The 19,735-nt window shown below is 39.3% G+C and overlaps 1 protein-coding gene across 4 annotated transcripts in view; it reads left to right on the top strand.

Annotated features, from left to right (window-relative positions):
- The window catches only part of sik2b (salt-inducible kinase 2b), a 44,990-nt gene continuing 25,255 nt past the window's right edge, over positions 1–19,735 (top strand). For 2 of the 4 annotated variants that reach the window (XM_014330159.2, XM_005915820.3), the window contains exons 1-3: positions 1–547; positions 4,077–4,193; positions 9,826–9,889. In XM_014330159.2, coding sequence (XP_014185645.1) covers positions 410–547; positions 4,077–4,193; positions 9,826–9,889 — 319 coding nt within the window. In that variant the 5' untranslated portion in view covers positions 1–409. Of the gene's footprint in view, positions 548–4,076; positions 4,194–9,825; positions 9,890–14,643; positions 14,790–19,735 lie in introns of those variants that run through there. The other 2 variants (XM_042218082.1, XM_042218083.1) reach the window with 2 other exon arrangements.

Here is a 19,735-nt window from a genome sequence, read left to right as displayed (position 1 = left end):
ACGTCAATACACGTCAACCGGAGAACATGATGCCTCTTTGCAAGTCAACTCGTGTGCTCTGTCGCTGATAGAGGCGCCTCAAGCTGAAATATTATAGCTCTATTGTACTGACGAACGTGGTGTGACAGCCCGCAGGCTCAGCAAATGGCCAGCTTCGTATCGCCACACTAGCGGACAGGGTCGCCACATTGGCGTTCAGGCGGCCGAGGGCGACACAGAAATCAACTTTGTGTATTTTAATGGACACGCTTCGAGCGACGGCGGCGGCAGCAGCGGCGGTGGCGGGCGGTTTGTTTTCCTTTCGTCTTTATCTCGAGCTGCTCAAGTAAGCCCCAGTCTGCCCCTCGTGTGTCCCTGCACGTCTGGCTGCCTCCTACTCTTCCACTCAACAGTCCCGTTTTAGAACAGCATGGTCATGGCTGACAGTGTCCAAAAACCGCTGATCCGGGGTCCGGTCCGAGTGGGCTTCTACGACATCGAGCGCACTTTAGGAAAGGGCAATTTCGCTGTGGTGAAGTTGGCCCGACACCGCATAACCAAGACGGAGGTGAGTGTGTGAGCAAACTAGTTAGCCCGAAAGCTAACTTGTGCTACTGTTTTAGCGGAGTTATATAACTTTTATGCACAAGTTGACACCCCTAGATAGCGAAATGCTCTCCAGCACCGTGCACTAAATAGCATCTTTGGATCACATAACTACCGGCCACTTGGACTGCTCCGGTTCGAGCAACAGCTGGTGTGCCTGAAAGCTTGCAGGTACAGGAGCAGTGAATGACTGCACGTTCACCCCTCTCAGCTGACATCACTGCCAGTAAAAAAAAAAAATAAAAAAAAAAAAGGTCTGACCACTAGCGCTGCTGGGAAACACAAACTGCAAACATGCACGCTTGATTATTATTTTTATTTATTTGATTTTCTGCACATGCATCCGTTGGGTTAATGACCCAGACGGTAGCCACAGTACCTACTCAAGAGTGGTTGGTGCCGTATCTGGGGCATGCAGCATGGGTCGGTGGTCCCCTTATGTAATTCAAGTAATGATGTGATTTTTTTTTTTTAGTTGTTTCTTATCCCAGCACTGCTCAGAGCTTTGTGATGAGCAGGGTATGTCATGCCAAATATGCTGTAATTGGAAAGCAAAGTATTTTGCATGCAGACACTGCTTTTTAGAGGGGTGGGGGGTCGAGGGTCTTAACTAAGCTTGGAGTGATATTACAAACATTGCACACTCTTAGGTAATGCAGCATGAGAGCAGAGGGAACAGGGCTCGGGGTTTGTGTGAGTGTACTTCTGGTTTTATGTCAGCTTTGTCAGAAGGGCCCTTTCTCAACCAGTACCACGGAGTGCCACGACTTTCTGCTGTAATGACAGAGACACAAGGAATTTGCTGTAAAGAGTGTTCAGTGAGAAAAAGATAAGGGCCAAAGAAAAGAAAAAAAAGCCGTATTGTGTGAGACAGTGATAAGACTGGAGAGTTGCTGCACACTTTGATCTCTGGAGCCTCCAACTGATTACACCATACAGAAAAAAAAAAAACAGATTTACATCATCCAGGCGAGACCCTTGGTAGGTTTAATGAATAACAAGGCAACAAAATGGCTCTGTAGACTCTTATCTTGTTACTCTGGTTATTAAAGCACGCAAAGTGGCACAGCATTAGTCTAGCCAGGTAATCTGCACCATGTAACATTAACAGCTCTGTGAATGCAGGTTTTAAGTTCAGGCAAACGTTACACCAGGTGATTTCAGTAAGCGACTACACCTTTCCCTCAGCTGGAGTGGTATTAAAGATGAATGAAAACATGGGTTGTTTTTTAGGCCGGGTTTGGTAGAGGTCACTCAGTGATGGTCAGTATGAAGGACAAATGCAGCTGCCTAGCTCTGGCAGTGGGCCTGGCACTGTTGGTTTTTAAATTTTTATTTTTTATTTTTATTTTACAGCAGCCAAGGTCGGCCCGAGTGGCAGGCTATTAACTTATGTGATGCCATCTGCCTTGAGAATTTGCCCGGGCACAAGCGGTATTAGCATAGTGTAAAGAAAACCAGTGTACTGACACATGAAACGGCAGATGTTGTGTTACGATGTGAATGTGTGGGCATATTCCCGGACAGGTTTATCTCTGTGTAAATAACCTACTCTTTCTGTGCGTGGCCCCTGCATGTGATACTGACCCATTCATCCCAGTAAGTACATATTGCAGCTTGTGGCTTTACATACTGTTGAGCCATTCCCTTCTGGTCTTGTGTGTCAAGTTGTACATCTATCCATATCTGATTATAGCGTCATCATGTCTTTCTGCTTTCATTGTATGAGCTAAATTCACCTCTAACTCATTGTCCTCCAGTGACCTTGTGCCAGCACAGTTCACGAGAAGTCTTGTGTGCTGTGTGTGGGTTTAGTTTTGTTGACAATGTAATCAGGTAGCACAGATCTTTTCATGTTAGGTGCTCTGTTGTCCCTCTGTAGCAGAACAAAGATTTTGAATCTCATGCCCGAAGGGTCTGCACAGGTAGCTGGAGTGCCATTAAAAGATTTCGATTTAATCCTGAATTGAACGCTTGCCTGTACGTAGCTAGGGAGATGATAATGGAGAGTGTTAAACCTATCAAAATACCCATTGCTGCTCATCTGTAAGTCCAAACTGTTAATATGTTAAAGGCAGGTCAGTAAGTTATAGATCTGTCGTTAAAATTAAAAGCAAGAATGCATTACATTTCCTTGACTTACTTGAATAATACCACTTCACTGACACAGTGGGCTTGAACCCAAAAACAAAATATGCAGTGCGCCGTGATAGTCGATCACTGCAACTTTCCTGATGAAAATTTTAGTAATGTGAAAAGAATCTGCTGTTTATATGATCGTCACGCTGCAGACAAAATGCCTGTGATAAGTGCCCGGATGAAAATCCAGTGTCAGACAGTATTATTTTGGAATCAGATAAATCCTCAAACCACATGGCTCTGTAACCCAACTTGCCTTTCTAAGATAGTACCCTATAGTCTGTGCTGCCACATTCTTGTTTTGTCTAAGCAGCTCCAGAAGTCAAATTTATTCAGTTTTATATCATGGAAGAATTGGAAAAATGTTAAATATTCACGTTTCTGAAGCAGTAACTAGATGTTTTTTAGAGATAATTGCTTAAAAAGGAACTTGAATAAATAGCCACTATTTTGGTAGCTGATTAGGGCTACTAAAAACCTTTAAAAAAATAAATAAATAAATAAATTCAAAAGTTATATTCCTGTATTTCTTGTTTTGGTTTTTATTTGAATTTCCCAGAAAGTCAAAATTCAGACTTTTTCCCCCACTCAGAATTAAGAATTTCTTTTTTGCCCTCATAATTCTGTGTGTGGGTGGGTAAATTAAAAAAAAAAAAAAAAATCAAAGTCTAATAAATTCTTTGAAAATCTAAATTCTGACTCAGAATTCTGAATAAAACATTTAAATCTAAAAACTTGATGTTTCAGCTCAGTGCTTTAAAATCCTGCCCTCAGGTGAGTTTTCTAGCTCAGTCTAACGGTGGTGTGATTGTCGGGGTCCCCTGTTGTTTACTCGTTCAGCTTCGCTCACAGATGCTTGGAGCACTTCTGATGAAATGCTGTTTATGAGACAATCTAAAGATGAGATGTTAATGTTGCTCTGCTACTTCCCGGCCAATGTTAATCAAAGCCAAGCGTGTTGGAAGTTTTGCGTGTGTGATTTACACTTGTTCGTGTCATTGTGGCCGTGTGTATATCCAGTAAAGCAGGTGGTTGCATCAGTGGGATCTCCGATGTAATATTTCATTATTTGAAGGCTGTTTACGGAGGTTTCGGTACAAGCTGTAGTTATCTCACGAACAGTTTTCTTATTTCCACAAAAAAAAAGGCACAAAGAAACCCCGAAGAGGAGCAGACTGTCCGCCTTTGTTGCTTGGAGAACATTAAATTCCTGTCTGCACTAGTGTTTGCGTAAATCTGGGGAGCTCCTTGTCATTGTCCATCAAACTCTGATGAGCTTTAACAATGACTCCGTTGTGTGTTATTAAGAAACTGATTGTTTACAGTTGTGTTGTTGATGCTTGATTCTGCAGGTGGCCATTAAGATCATCGACAAGACCCAGCTGGATGCCGTCAACCTGGAGAAGATCTACAGAGAAGTTCAGATCATGAAAATGCTGGACCACCCCCACATTATTAAGCTCTACCAGGTGAGTCTCTGGCTTCATTGTGTGTAGCGTAGCATCTTTTGAGTGCCAGATGGGGACTAAACGATTAATCTTTTTCGATGTGCTGATTTCATCTTTCTACTTTGATTTGGACTACAGCATGGCACGATTTTTTTTTCTAGTCTCTGGTGCATTTTATGTCTCTCCCAAAAGGAAATATTTGTTAATTGTTATTCCCCTGTGTTGCAATGCTGTGAAGATAAGTAGTCTAGTGTTAATTTTTTATTTTTTTTTTTTTAAACTTAGCGTTTGTCTCCCACTTGACAAGCCTTGATCAAGAGTTTTTCCAGAGATTTATTTCTGTCTTGAGTGCTTAGATCTGACTTTTTCTTTAACCCATCCAATCCCAATCTCTTGCGATTTGTCACAGACACTGTAGAGGTGATGTTGGAAGAATGCCCAGAGTACTGCATATATTTAAACAGGAATTTAACAATTTACGAAAAAGTTTGTCGGAACTTATTAAAAGCGTCATCACACAGGCCCAAATTAACACGCGCTGCTAGAGTGTTTTCTAATGTAAACTGCTGTAATGGGTGCTCTGGCTTAGTCTTTATCATCAATCAGCCCTAACTGTGCAAACAGTCTCACAAAAAAGACAGAAAAAGAACATCATGGGTCAATATTTGTGGTTGGGGAAACAATGTTTTCGGGTGAGTAAGGATAACATGCTTCAGAGTGTGGAGTAATTTGTTGAAAATGTACATTGATGAGGACATTATGAGTCATTTTTCTTTCACCCAGAAAAGTTTTCCAGAGCCTGTTGATATTACTTTCGTCTTTTGAATGAATACGTGCACTTTTCCACGTCTCCAGTCAAAGTTTATCTTTGTGAAGGCAGGGGCGCGATTGTAATGTGTAACATGCAGTGACTGTGTGGACCCAAAGTAACAGCTGTTGAAGGGCCCAAGAATTTGCAAGGAGACATTTATGTGGAGGAGAACTTGCTGTTGTAGTAGTAGCAGTAGTAATAGTAGTGTGAAAACGCAGGAGCAGTCCAGGTCATTTTCTAATGCATAAGCACACAACTGTGGCCTAGCAGAACCTGCCATTGCAGTTAAAGATATGAGTGCATAGTTAATGACTGACTGGCTCTCTGTACTTATTTCATCTCTGTATGTGTTGCACACTGTATGAAGATACCAGCGGCAGAAATTTAACAAATTATTTTTGGATTCATCATATGTGACGTGTGTTTTAAAATGAGTTGTAACTGACTGCTCGACTCCAGCACGAGTCACCGCGTCAGTTTGTATTTGCTAAAACAAACTGAAACCACAAATGTTCCGTCAGACCTTAATTCACCATCTGGCAACAGCTTTATTTTTCAGCATGCACTGTCAGTGCAGTAAAAGCATACCTGGATTTAAAAAACACAAAACGCACACACACTTTGTACCGCTATCATTCATAGATTGACCTCCCCATAGAATTGTGCGGCACATGAATGTCCTTCAAGAAGCCTGGAGAACTATTCCCAAAGACTACTTAAAGAAATTACAAGAAGGTTTGCCTAAGAGTTCAGGCTGTGTTGAAGAATAAAAAGGATTTTACTTCCAGCTTCAAGCTTGCCTTGTGTACTGTTTTTATTTACGTTTGCACATATTCTTAAATTTTGTGGGCACCATCAGCAAACAATGCCAGTTTGTTGTTTTCTTTTGTTTTTTTTAATTTGCAGTAAAATGTCTCTTTGCCTTGAGCTGAGATTGTTTTCAGATGAAGTATGTTTCAGTGGTTTCTTCACCAAGTTGATTTTTGGGTGATATCATGAGCACAAACCATTAAATAGACAAGAATGCTGAAGAACATGAACTTTTTTCTTCCCCTTCTGCAGACAGAGGAGCCAGTATGTTATACTTCAGTGTTATACTGGTTTACATCTGAATGCACGAGACACAGTCCAGAGTTTGATAATTGGACATTTAAAGGTGAACTCTGGTATTGCTCCTTTCCCCACAGGTTTTCTCGTCTGAAGATATCCTGACATGTTGCAGTAGAAAATCACTGGGTACATAAGGAAAATAAATGTTGGCTATGTTCCCTTCAGAGTTGGAGTTCTGGTGTTGTGCGTGTGGTTCGTTGTCAACCTGTCATGAGATACTGGGATGCTTGAATAGATTATTGCTGCTGTTAATGTTATTATTAAGAGCTTTATTTCTCATTTCTCCTATGGAAAGTCAAAAAGTATGTTGTTGAACAAGTGTATTTCACTTTGTACACACTTTTTTTTTCTTCTTCTTTTTGATTACATGCTGCTAATTGGGGTGAATGTGATTTTATTTTATTTTAAATGTGGTAATATTAATGTTTTTAATTCATTAGTACTATTAAACCAGAGCACATTATTAGCAGTATGAGCATATACTGAAAATATTTCAGGGAAATAAATCCTGCATCTAAATAATTTCCCATGTGCCACCTGGGCACTTTTACAGCATTCAGATAAATTCAGTCAACTCACAAAATAGTGTTTTCTAAAGTGAACGACCGTGATTGTTGGACTCTCTTGGTGTTTTAGACAGCCGAAGGTAAACTCATTTCACATAGTTACCATGATGGCCGCTGCTTTTCACAAAATAACCCTAACCACTGATAACTCAACAGTTTTGGTGATTCAGTTGTATTACATAAGCCTTTGGGTCCTGTTACATTTACTGTGTAGGAAAAGTAAATGAGCGTTCATTATCATTACACAACCATCTGGCACTGTTCCAGCTTTCTGTTGAGTTATTTTGGTGCGTATCATTATTTCCAGCAGCCTAACCATCCAATCAGCGCCGGTCAATTAGTGATTTCCTTTCCAATCTCATAAACTAGGATTGGCTCTGTGGCCCAGAGGAAAGCTGCTGCCAATGAAGGCGCACAAAGATACAGGACAGCGGATCCGGACTCTTGTTTTTCATGTGTCGTGTAGCCTTTTCTTGTATTGGCCCCTGATCTGACTTCCAAACTTTTTTTGTCCATCTTTTAATCCTCTGGCTGTTTTTAGGGCTTCAGCTCTCTGCTTTCGCTCTTATTCCAGTCGATGTTATTTATTGAAAGAGGTTTTGTTATTGAGAGTAATGCCAGTACAATGTGAGTGCTTCATTTGAATATGAGTCATACTAAAGAAAAATGCTTGAATCCATTAAGGATGGTATTGGATTGACCCTGACCCCATGTCAGTACACCGAACACTTCAATCAATGGTTGGTGTGAAAACCCATTCAGTTCATTACATTTAAAGCTATAAATCACTATTTCACAGTGCTTTTATTAAAACAATATACTATAATGTGATTAATACTAGAGTGGTAGCAGCTGCAATTATTATGTTATTTATTTATTTATTGGGGAGGGTTCCTATCTAACTGCAGTTAGAGGTAACTATAACTGACAGCTTATGCAAGCCAAACATATTTAGTTTTTTGGTTTTGTCAACTAAACTTTTTATTTTCATACTAAAATAATTTTTAAACTACAATAAGTTTTTACTGAAACTGCTGGAAATAAAGTGCTCTTCCACTGGAAGGATGTACAGATGATTAGTTGAAAATGACTTTCTGCACACCCACCTTTACCTGACACATTTTACCTTACCAAACAAAAGCATGTGCAACACAGTTATATGACCAAAAAAAACTTAATTTTCCAGTGTGTGGATTACTTCACCAGATAACAGGATATCAGACTTTTTTTCACCCAGTGCTATTATTTTCCTAATAACTGCTTTATTCCTTTGCTTATAACAAGCCTCCTGTCTTGTCACAGAGGTTTAGCTACTTACTGGCTTTGTTAGCTTCTTTAAGCTAACAATCTTCTGAAGGTGACTGAAGTGTCTAATTAGATTGATTGTTAGGTTTTCCACATGTTGGTGAATTTGTCTTCACGAGCACGCATGAAAAGGTCCAGCTCATCATCAAGCATAAGTGAAGCTGACCAGCCGATCACCGAGTCCCGAGTCTAGGATGTTGAAAATCAGCAGATTCATGTCATTGTCAGGTCAATAAGTCCCTTAATTAACAGAGGAAATTAGAGGTGCTCTTTATCACAGTCTGATACTTAAAGTAGACTGTATCTAAAATAATGTTGAATAGATCTTCAAGCGTGAAGTTATCTCAAAGGACGGCCAAAGCAGCCCACAAGCACTAACGCACAGTGCATTTCCATTTATTGGTTTTTAAAATTCAAACTATGACATTTTTCAGAATTTACTGCATGTCATCAAACTTCTCAAGCAGGACTGGCTATATCAAACCCCTGTAATTTTGTTTGTCATGAATTATTCATTGTCTTGTTTACTTACTTTGATCAGAAAGTCCTGATGATGAAAATTGCCTTGCTTTTTATTATTTCCACCACTTAGACTGTGATTGTTGTGCTTGTGATAGTTTTGTTTGTTTTTGTCACAGGTGTCAAAAATCATTCCCTGCAGTTGCACAAGAGCATCACTCTTGTTCACTAATGTGCATTACCTCTAAAATTAAAGTAGAAGAATAAACTGTAGATTTTTATCACATGGCAATGTTGGCACTTCTTGCAGATGTTGCCCAAAACATCTGCTGCATCTGTCTGCCCTTAGCTCTGCTGCCTTCCCGGATGTATGAACTTTAGAAAATGACCAACAATATAGGAAGGTAGCAATCCCATGTTTGTGTTATTCATGCACAGGAGAAGCTGTGAGATCAGCCACGGAATAAAAACTGCTCTCTCCCACAGTGGGCATTTTATCTTGTCAAACACGGGTGATTTAATATCATTAATAATGACTACATCTACTCAGGTGGGGCCAGTGCCAGGGCCCCACTACTCTCCATGCTGGTTTACTGGCACGCCGACATGAAACAGAGCCATCGTTAATACTATTAGTTACACCTGTGCTTTTCCTGCTGCGCCAGGTCAAAATGTCTGTTGTGAAAAGGTTTATTTTCCATTAGATGCTGTATTGGCTCTCAACAGAGTACCAATACCCAGATTTAATTCATCAATCGGTTGTAAACAGAGGACAGAGAATGTGTTTGTTACAAAACGAATACCAACCAAAAAAAGAGGAAGAAAAAGGCTTTAATTTCCTAAATCCATGAATTGGTCAGTGTAACAGATGGAAAATTGATCATAAACAATGAGCGTGGGATTTCTAGTGTGAATGTCTGGCTCGCTGTGTCTGATTCATCCTCTTCTCTGCATCTGACTCTCCCCTCCGCATTTCATTCTATTCATCTCCTGAGTGTTTCTGCTTCTAAATCGGTTCTCCTCCTCCTACACAACACGGCACCGGGTGAGGATGGAAAGGCTTTAAGTACCATTCAGATATACTCAACAACACCAACCGTCCACCTCCATTCTTTTACATGGTTGCCATATTTAGACCCGTGCCATTCATGCATTTAGTTTTTCTCACGATTTTACGAACGCCAGACACTGCAGTTTAAACACACATTGAGCCCTGTAGTCAATTGTGTGATATTTCTGGTTATTTTTATCTTTTGGGGTTTTTTTTTTAACTACTACTACTACTTCTTCTTCTTCTTTCTTTTTATTTTTTTAAATTTATTTTTACTTAATCTAATTCTTTTTGTGTGTCTCTTTTCCCCCACCCCCTCGGCCCTGTTCCTTCATCCTCTCCCTCTCTCAGGTGATGGAGACGAAGAACATGCTTTATTTAGTCACGGAGTATGCCAAGAGTGGGGAGATCTTTGGTGAGTGATCTTTTCAAGTATACGATCAGTCTGCCCATTGCTATTTGCGTTCTTCCCATATCAACTGAAAAAAAATGTACTCTGTTGCATCAGTAAGGTTTTTGACAAACAAGGAAGTATCAAAGTCTTGTTGAGCTTGAGTTGCTATTACGGTTATCCCAGCCTCAATCTCAAAGGTCATATGATTGATGCAAATCTGACACGAGTATCCTGTGACCCTTGTCATGTGCTGCTGGTAATTGTTGCAGTAAATGTGCTGACATTTCTTTCCTGCTGTATAAAATGACGTCACCCCAGGCCTGTAAAAGCTGCCAGAGGGCAGCCTCAAAGGGGAATAAGTTCGATTTATTACTATCTGTACTGCAGAATTGCCCACACTGGACTGGTTTACTGCACAAATGTTGAGATAATGCATGTCAAGGAGATAAGATTCCTTTCTTTGTCCTGGCAAGCAACATGTCATTCCTCCTCTTTCATTAAGATGGTACTTAGATTAATTTTCAATGCTCCCTTTGTTCAACTCCCGTGGGATGTTTAAGATCATTTGTCATATACTTGTACAGGTACAAGAATGGTTTCAATTTATTTTCTTTTTTCCTTTATTTTGTTTTTTTGCACCATACAAATAGTAATATACCAGAAACCAAGGAGGTTTTATAGGCGAATCTTCCTTTCAGAATCTGTAAGTCAGAGTGAGTCCTTGCAGCTAGTTTTGTGCAACCAAGTTTCCAAAATCCAAAGAGAATTATTTTACTATCACTGAGAGGAAAAAAAAAAGTTGCAAAGGTTCACATTGAAATCCTTTTTGTTTTCTGTTGATCAGCAGATTTATTTACCTAACTGCTGCAACTGCATTAAAGTTTCCTCTTACAAAACAGATCGGTGCACAATTTTAGAAGCTAAAGCTGTAACCAGACTTAATACGCTGTTCTTGATCTTTCAGACGAGCAACAGTCGTAAATTTAGCTTTCACTTAAAATGTGGCTGTGCCTGACTGGATGATTGTGGTTTGCAGCTTTGTTTAAAACTGCATAGTGAGTAAAATAAAGTTAATTTTAGACCAAATAACAGAAGAACTCATCAAAGTTATTTCAGAATGACTCATCATTGTGCTTCTTCCACCTAGCTTGAAATTCTTTGGAATTGCTGATCCTGAAATAGCTGTTGGCCAAAAGACCAAAAACCAAACGTACAGAAATTTCTTCATTTACTCGTCAGATGAATGGTGAACAATTCGGATTTCTAAGTCTGAAAGCAAACCAGAAGGCTCAAATGTGAAGGCTAGATAGATTAGGAATGTGCCAATCAAAAAGTTTGTTTCCTGCTGTCATGGTCTCGGATATCTGCCCACACTGACCTGATCGTGGTCTTATATTAATAGGCTGAGGAAGAATCTTTCTTTCTTGACAAGCTGTTTTGTCATTTCTTCAAGTAGTCTTCATAAATAGTTTTCCAGGCTTCTTGAAAGATATTCAAAGCTCTTCTTTGATGTTGGCTGCCTTTTGTTCCATTGTCTGTCAAGATGATCCCCCACTGCTCCAATAATGTTGAGGTCTGGGCTCTGGGGAGGCCAATCCATGACTGTTGGTGTTCCATTATGTGTTTTTCTGTCCAGGTATGCTTTTACTGCATTGACGCTGGGTTGGGGATCATTTTCATGTTGAAAAATGAAGCTGTTGCCCACTTTCCACATGGGATTGCATGGTGGATCAAAACCTATTGGTACCTTTCTCCATTCATAAGTCAATCTGTTTTAGCAAGATTTGACTGGCTGAAATGGAGCCCTAAACCATGACAGAGCCTCCACCTTGTTTTACAGATTGCTGTAGACACTGTTGTACCTTTCTCATCACCTCCTGTGTCAGTTTTAACCAAAGTTTTCACATTTGGATTCATCACTCAATAACACCTGTTGCCACTATTTAAAAAAAAAAAAAAAAAAAAAAAAAAAAAAAAGATCAGTCCTATTCTGGAGTAATTTGACACTCTTCCAGTGAAACCACTTCTCATGAGATTTTTGTAAACAGTAGATGGATCTGGCACTTGATCCATCTACATCTCTCATGTCCTGTGTCAGGTCTTTGTTGGATATGTTTTTTTTCTCAAGGACATGACATGGCAAATGCCGGTCATCTGCTATAGATGTTTCATTAAGTTATCAGTTTGTTTTAGGTTTGCCACTTCTTTAGTCCTCTACTTGTCCAGTTTCCACAAATGTTTTTAAGGTCACACTGCAAACCATGCTGAGATATGCTAAGTGTTCAGCTAACAGCTCTTTGGAAATCATCTTGTTGGTACAAAATTACTATATTATGTCTGACAAAATATGTTATCGTTGACATTTTTCATACATTTAACTAATGAAATTGGAATAAATCCAGTTTTTAGTTTTTTTTGCAACAGGCTGTGCCTAAATATGCAAAATATAAGGAAATGTATTTTGCAAATAAAGAAAGCTAAATGTTTTGCTGTTAGCTTCCTTCATGCTGTCTTAGCTCTCCAACCAGCAACCAGTGCACTGCTGCTTATATGTGGTGCACTGAAAACAAACAACTACAGAGACCAACTAGTATGTAGGTTTATATTTGGCATTTAATGTCTGAATCTAGAAGATACAAAAAATGTTTTTTAATGTGAGTTTATTAAATTATTCTGTTTTTGTCAGAATCACAAACAAAATACACTGGTGCTGGAAAGGACAGACAAGTCAGAACATATCGAAAATAGTACAAGAAGATAAGAAGTTATCTCAGTCGGCCATAGCACCACACGCGCTATATCGCTGCACAACACACACTCAGTTTGTACACTTTGTACAGACTACAATCTTCAATCCAGGTTGCTGGACACAAGCCCATAGGCATTTCAGTTTGTTGCATTAATTTATGGATTTTTAATATTTAGGTAAATATAACGAAAATAGTCTTTTTAAAGGATTCTGGAAAAATTCTAATTCAGAAAAAATAATGTAATACAAGTAATTATGAAGTAGAATTATGAACACAAGTGTAGGCCTGTCTAATGTGGATAACCTGTAAGTGGCTCATCATCCAGATAGATTAATGGCCTCACCTGTTAGACGGTCTGAGAATGGTTGCACTTAGCCTGCTTCCAGACACGGGAATTGATAGGATTAGTCAAGTAGCAGTCAGTAGCCTATGATAAGCTTAATAGTCATGTCTTATGTGTGAGTGTATGTTGTTGTTTTGTTTATTGTTTTAGTGTCTTTCTAATTCAAAGAGCAGACCAGTGTTCCACTTGTGATGTTGACTCAGCAGCAACATCTACTGCCTCTGTGACCTAGAGAGAGCGGGGAAGCAGACCCAGAAAAACATGAATGAAACGAGTGTGGTTTAAAAACAAGAAGGAAGTACAGAAATGTACAGCAATAAGGATGGAGAGGCTCACATGGTGTTGCAACTAAAACTTGTAATTTGAGCAAACGGCAGTTTCTGCTAAGAGAGTTAAAGGGCGTAGCAACAGGAATTATCCAATTTCAAAAGGCTTTTTAAGCCAAAAGACTTTATTTTTTTTCTTTAAGTAATGGGCATAGAAGCTTGCAGCAAATTTAAATTACATGGCTAAATATAAAAATTTTACATAAAATCATACAATGCTCATATGGACATATGCTATGTGTTCCCCTCTAGACACATAGAATTTTCCATACGGTAGTCAAACTCGTCCCATACTGGAGCGACTGCTGTTGTTTCAAATAAGAACTTAATCTTATGTACAACTAATTTGAGCCAAAAGCTTTGAGCATTGAGAGCAGTCTGAATCCAGTTTCCCGTAGGTTTTTCCACTTATGGCTCTGTTAGATGCTTGCTGTTCAAGCCTCATGTTTTCAAACCGCATGACTGTCGATCAGAGGGAAGCCGGCCTCAAAGAAGGGTGGACTATAAAAGCATAATAGGTTAATTTTAAGCTAAGTTAGGCAATTAATTTGTTCAAGGAGCCACAGGAGAAACTGGGACTGTTGTTGAAGATCGTACCAATAAACTGAACTCAGTTTATTTCAATATTAATTTTATCAGTTTATAAACTGCTGCTGGTAGGAGTACATGTTACAATTAGGTCTATAATGTGGCCTAATTGCCCACCCCTGTTTTAAGCACCCTTCTGTGTGCAGCTACTCAAAATAATAGCAGTACAAATAATAATTGCTTGCATTTCAATAATTTAGTTTCTTTTAAATATGAATCAGGAGCCAGGAAACTGTTGGGCTTGCTTAGCAGAAAGACTGAGAAATGACTGTGGCATAAAATCTTGCGGTTATAAATAAATTGTTTTAAAAGCGTTGGTATGGGTGGGTGCTTTTGGACACAGTCGACCTAGCCGGTTTTCTCTAGTTTCCTTCTATTAGTATTATTATTTTTATCGTCTAATTGTGTCCTGGCTGTAGAGAGTGGTGTCAGCTTAATCATCCAGCTATGAGCAAGAGTTTGCGCAATTCCCAAAATGTCAACCTATCCCTTTAAATAACCGATCATGATGATGGGTCAGCCTCATTTTCTGTAATCCATAGATGTTCTCATGGATCATCTCTGGGTATTATAAAACCATTGTGTCCTGATTCCTCAGACCCCTCTGCCCTGATTGCACAATGTAATGTAGTTATGTAAGACATTTATATGTCATCATCAGCCGCAGCAATAGCAGCTTTGACTCAGCCAGGCAGACAACAACTGGTATCTGCAGCACTAGACTAGTATTACAGTATTCAATCTCGTGAAATTGAACAATCATTTCAGATTTCCAAATACACTTTGTGGAGGTGGATCAAGTCATGATGTACTCAGACAAATGGATAAGCTGCCAAGCCAGATCTCCAGTCTCTTCCTCCACAATCGCCCTCCAGAGAGTTGCCTCCGCTTTGCTGACATGATGAGTATCTCAGGTCTGTTCCTGGCCATAGGTTATAAAGAGCGGAATTTGTGAAGTTGTAGTGTAGTGCATGCCGTTACAGCCAGTCAGTGAAACGAAGGATGAGCCTGCAGTTCTATCTTCAGACCAAATAGTAAATGGTGCTGTGGCAGAGCAGGAGGGGGGTAGCATGTTTGTGTCTGGAGCCGCAAAGACAAAGAAGCGGATCTGGGTTTGGCACCAAGAGGCGGAGAGTGATGGGTTCATTCTTGCAAAAGGGTGGGTGGGCACAGCATAGGCATCGATGCCAGCTCGCTGATGTGCTTTGTGTCTGTCTGTCAGTCAGTCAGTCTGCTGCTCCACAGTCTACCTCGACACCACAGGATGGATCAAACCTGGAAATTGGGTCAACCACAAATAAAGCAGAGTTGCAGAGAGCAGAAGCAGTAAGGGAGAGGAGGCAGAAGAGAATGGAGGCGAGAGCAGGGGACATCCATTTGAATTTGGAAGGTGGTGAGGAAATGTAGGGCATGCATATTTAAGAAAGCACTGCTGGAGAGAGGGGAGTATAATAGCTGGCAGTGAGTAAAATCACTCATGCAGATCTCTGTCTGGGTGTTGGGAAGGGAATGAGATACAGAGTGTGTTGACTTCAAAGGAGTACTCAAGCTATTTTTGAAAAACAGTTACTTAGACTGTCAATTTCAATTTTCCCGTGAGCCATCCTTCATATTGCTTGGTCACTTTTCAGCAGATCTGTCAGCCATCAGAAGCTTGGACTTCAGTGACATCAAAAGACAAACGGATGACTTAAAAAAAACTAGAAGTACTTGCAAGCTTTGAAGGCAAAAATATACCTTATATAAGTCTGTATATAGATCTTTCAGATACATGTGGTACTAAGCCTGAACTATAGCTATTTCCTCAATAAAATTAGAAATAATAAAGAAAGAAGAAAAAGAAGAAATGCAGGGACATTTAATTCTACCGTTCTACAAAGACTTTTCAAGGTCATCTCACCAACTGCTCTTCGATCAACTAATTAGTGTCGGGGTGGCTTCTCAAAAGTTTTAAGTATGCAATACTTATTTGTACGCTCCAAAAAGCATACTTTCCACAAAGAGCACAACTAACTTGTTACTGTACTTGTGACATTACTCCACAACATCACTTGAGATGCATTGCTATGTAATTGCTGGTTAACAGTACAGCATAATTATGCCCACATGTCAACACAAATTCATATTAAAGGTGATTCTTGCCAAACAAATGTCTCTGTACCTTTCTGCATTTTTTTTTTTCTCAAATCCACTGTCAGTGGTCAGGTGATTGTTACTTGAGAACATATGAAAATATGCATATATGCATTAATATACTCTGCCCATAATGGCAATGCACTGCATTTCAATTAAATCTGACCACAGTAATTTGTTATCCCCAACACTGCAGCTAACCAAACTGAAGCTACGCAATTAATGCAGTCAGTACCAGTGCTTTCTATTATGCAGAAAGCACTAAATAGATAAAGAGATGTCTTGTGTGTATATATACTTTATAAATGGGAATGGGACTTATATTTGGTGTTCTTACTTGACTTAAATAAGGTTGTGTTTGAATAGTGTACCCCCCATCCCATGGAGGTACACTTTCAGAACTTTGTGAAAGTGCATTCAGATTCTTTTATCACTGTGTTTTTCCTTTCTTATGTCCTCATGAATTCCTCCACGTCTTTGCTTGACCTCCGTAAGACTTTCCATTGAGGTCAAGGAGGGTATTTTGGAGAAACCCTGGAACTTTGTGTGACAATTTCAAGTACTGTTCATGTAGACTAGTTGAACCAACCTCTGCATTGTGCAGATGATAATATATGGAAAATCAAAGAAGCGCATTCTACTTGTGTGTGTGTGAATGTAATCATTGCTATCTAAATTCCAGTAGATAAGGTAATATATATGGCTTTTTGAACAGGGATAGGGGTTAAGCATGAGCTTGCTGACTTCCTGTGTTTTGAAAGAAGTAATCCAAAGTATTTTTAGTTGAGCGACAGGCAGATTTTTCCACAGAAGTTTACAAGGAGCCAAAAAAGAAAGAAATTAATAATAATAATAATAATAATAATAATAATAGTTTTAAAAAAAAATGTTAGAAAAAAAATGTGCCAGACTTAACCTGATATGTTTGTCTGCATTTGAGCTCAGCTAATTTGCTCCTGTCTTCAGTGTGAGTTCAGACATTTGGAAGCAATGTAAGTTTTAATGATTTATATATATATGATATATATTATATAATATATATATATATAATATATATTAATATATATATATATATATATATATATATATATTAAAAAAAAAAAAAATAAGATAATCTTTTAGATGTGTGCATTTTCACACCAAGTACAGGTGTTGTCATCACAGCTTTAACACCTCACTCCGATTACTTTACAAGCTCACCTTCATATTTTATATTTATCTCAACAGTAGTTTATCATTTTTAGTGGCACTGCTATTAATCATCTAGGTAACACGCTAGCAAGGCTAATGTGAGCTACATGATTTTGCATGTCAAACATCAGTGTCAGAACTTTTAATGCGTTTCATTTTTTTTCTTTTTAGGGTCTTGGAACCCACACTCAAAATACACATGATTGACAGACTACAGCATACCTGAATACAGCTTTATTTTTCATCAAGTAAATATGCTCACAGGCCTGTGTGGAGTCAGGTGTTAGCGCTATAAAATCCCTTTTGATTAAGCTCTTTCTACAGACTTTGCCCTCATCATGAAATATCAGCATACAACGATATGGCAGAATGACCCATATTTTTATGGGTCATTTATATGTCGAGGCTTTCAAAACAACATATTCTAGCTCATCTCACTTTCGGGTCACATGAAGACATCTGTAAGTAAAATCCCAGCTCCAGATATAAAGTAACGTAGATATTGCATGCTATACATTTGTATCTGAATGTTAAAGTATGTCAAGATGGATTTAAGTGTGATTCAGTGTCCTTGACTTCTAAATGCCTCCCATGTGGCTGCAACTAATTGCCATTTTTCTTGTGGATTGGTCTGCCGTTGCTTTTTGGATTTGTTATAATTGTCAGAATGTAGTCTGACGTGTTGAAATGTTAGTGTTATCTGATCACCGAACCCACTACAGTATAGAAGAAACTACTTCTGGGTTCTGCCTCATTCACAAGGGGTTGCCAGAGTGGGTAACTTCATATTTTTTGGGGTGTTTTTTCACCAGCTGCCCTTCCTGGGGGATTTATATCTACTCCCGGGATCAAACCGGGAGACTTTCCGTTTTAGACAATGTGTAAATCACTATACCAGGGATGTCTTACTCATTTTACATCCTGGGCCATAGACAGTCCACTTTGAACTTAAGTGGGCTAGACCAGTGAAACCTGCCTTTTTTTTTTTTCCCCGTGTAAAGAAGTCTAATTACATATTTAATCCCTGAGATGTTTTAATATAAGAAAAAAGAAGTGCAGTTTCACAGTACATCTGTTTTTCTACTTGATAAAATGCTGCCATAGTAAATAAAGTCTGTCAACATGAGTCTGAGAAAGAAATGTCCTTTTTACCCCTCATTGGTAAATTGTCGTCACCCTGCTAGGCAGACGGCGTGGACACCTAAGTTTGAGAACAAGGTGATGTAGGATTTTGAAATGATACTATATGTGCAGCTACTGAAAATCTCAGAAAAGCTTGAATCTCGTTGACCCTTGACCTTGAGGTCAAGGTCAGAGGTCTAGTTTGCTGAAAATCTTGTGAATAGGATAACTCGAATGCAGCGATGTAGGATTTTCAAATTGTGTGTCTACTAGGATATTCACATTGGCAATCACCAGCAATTTTTACTGTAAAAGGCATAAATTTGTATAGTGTGTATGGTAATATGGTGAAAACCAAGAAACCTTCTTTTATTTTATTGTTTATTTGTTACTTATTTACCACTCTGTAGTATGAATGGCCATGGGGGAGCGCTTTATCAGTCAGAGAAGCTGCAAAACCCGTGAAAATACATTTAAAAGTCCAAATGTATGCCCTTCTTCACATTTTCGAAAGCCGCCAAACGGGTTAGATTGGAGTCTTTGACAACCGATTCTGGCCCCAGGCCTTTTGTTTGACACCCCTGCACAGCACTATGGAGCCATTCAAAGGGTACTTCAAAATACACATACCTACATTTTTGATTTTTGTTTTTTTTAAGGTAATTCCAACAAATGTAGGTACAAAAGTTTGTTTCTTCCTTTTAAAAATAAGTATTGGAATAAAGGATTGCCAAGACAGTGGTATTACTTGATCACCTAATCCAACCCTGAATGTGTTTTTAAAAACACATGCCCTAGTTAAATAACCAGTAAGTTTCAATGGGAGGGGCTTACAGTAAATAGGTGGAGTATGTAGGTTTAAGATGTGGGCTTTGTTTCTCCAGATAAAACAGAGGTGTTATTTTTATGTGTGTATTTATAAGTATCCAAAGAAGGACAAGTGAGGTCAACTATAACCACCAGAAGCTGCAGCTGATGTTTGGCTGATTGGTACTTGGATGACATGGCATTGCTCTGTTCCAATTGGCTCTGTTCCCCTTTAACCCCGTTGGTGTGCCAGTATTAAATCAACACAAGCATCCATCACCGTGCATATAGATGTGACTTTAATGAGGCCGTCGTATTTAAGTGGTTAGGGTATCAGTTACTGATGTGGAAACGGAGTGTGCGACCGTGTGCCCCATGTCCTCTGCGCTCACACACACTCGCATGTATACACGCTCCCAGCGCCTGCTGGCCCACGGTGTTATCTGAAGTCTGTCCAGCAAGCCGGTCTGTACCCATGATGTTGGTCCCCTTCAAACCTGAGCAGCTGTTGAGAGATTTAGCTCCTCACGCAGCTCTCAGCAGAAGTGGAACACAGTGGCTTTTGAGCTGTTCCCTAATACCCCTATGATTCATACTTGTTCTGTTC

Source organism: Haplochromis burtoni, unplaced genomic scaffold, assembly GCF_018398535.1.
Source record: "Haplochromis burtoni strain Fernald_Lab_line unplaced genomic scaffold, NCSU_Asbu1 Contig_15, whole genome shotgun sequence".
Lineage (NCBI taxonomy): Eukaryota > Metazoa > Chordata > Actinopteri > Cichliformes > Cichlidae > Haplochromis > Haplochromis burtoni.
The sequence above is the reverse complement of the archived record's forward strand: the minus strand, read 5'-3'. Positions and strand labels throughout refer to the sequence as shown.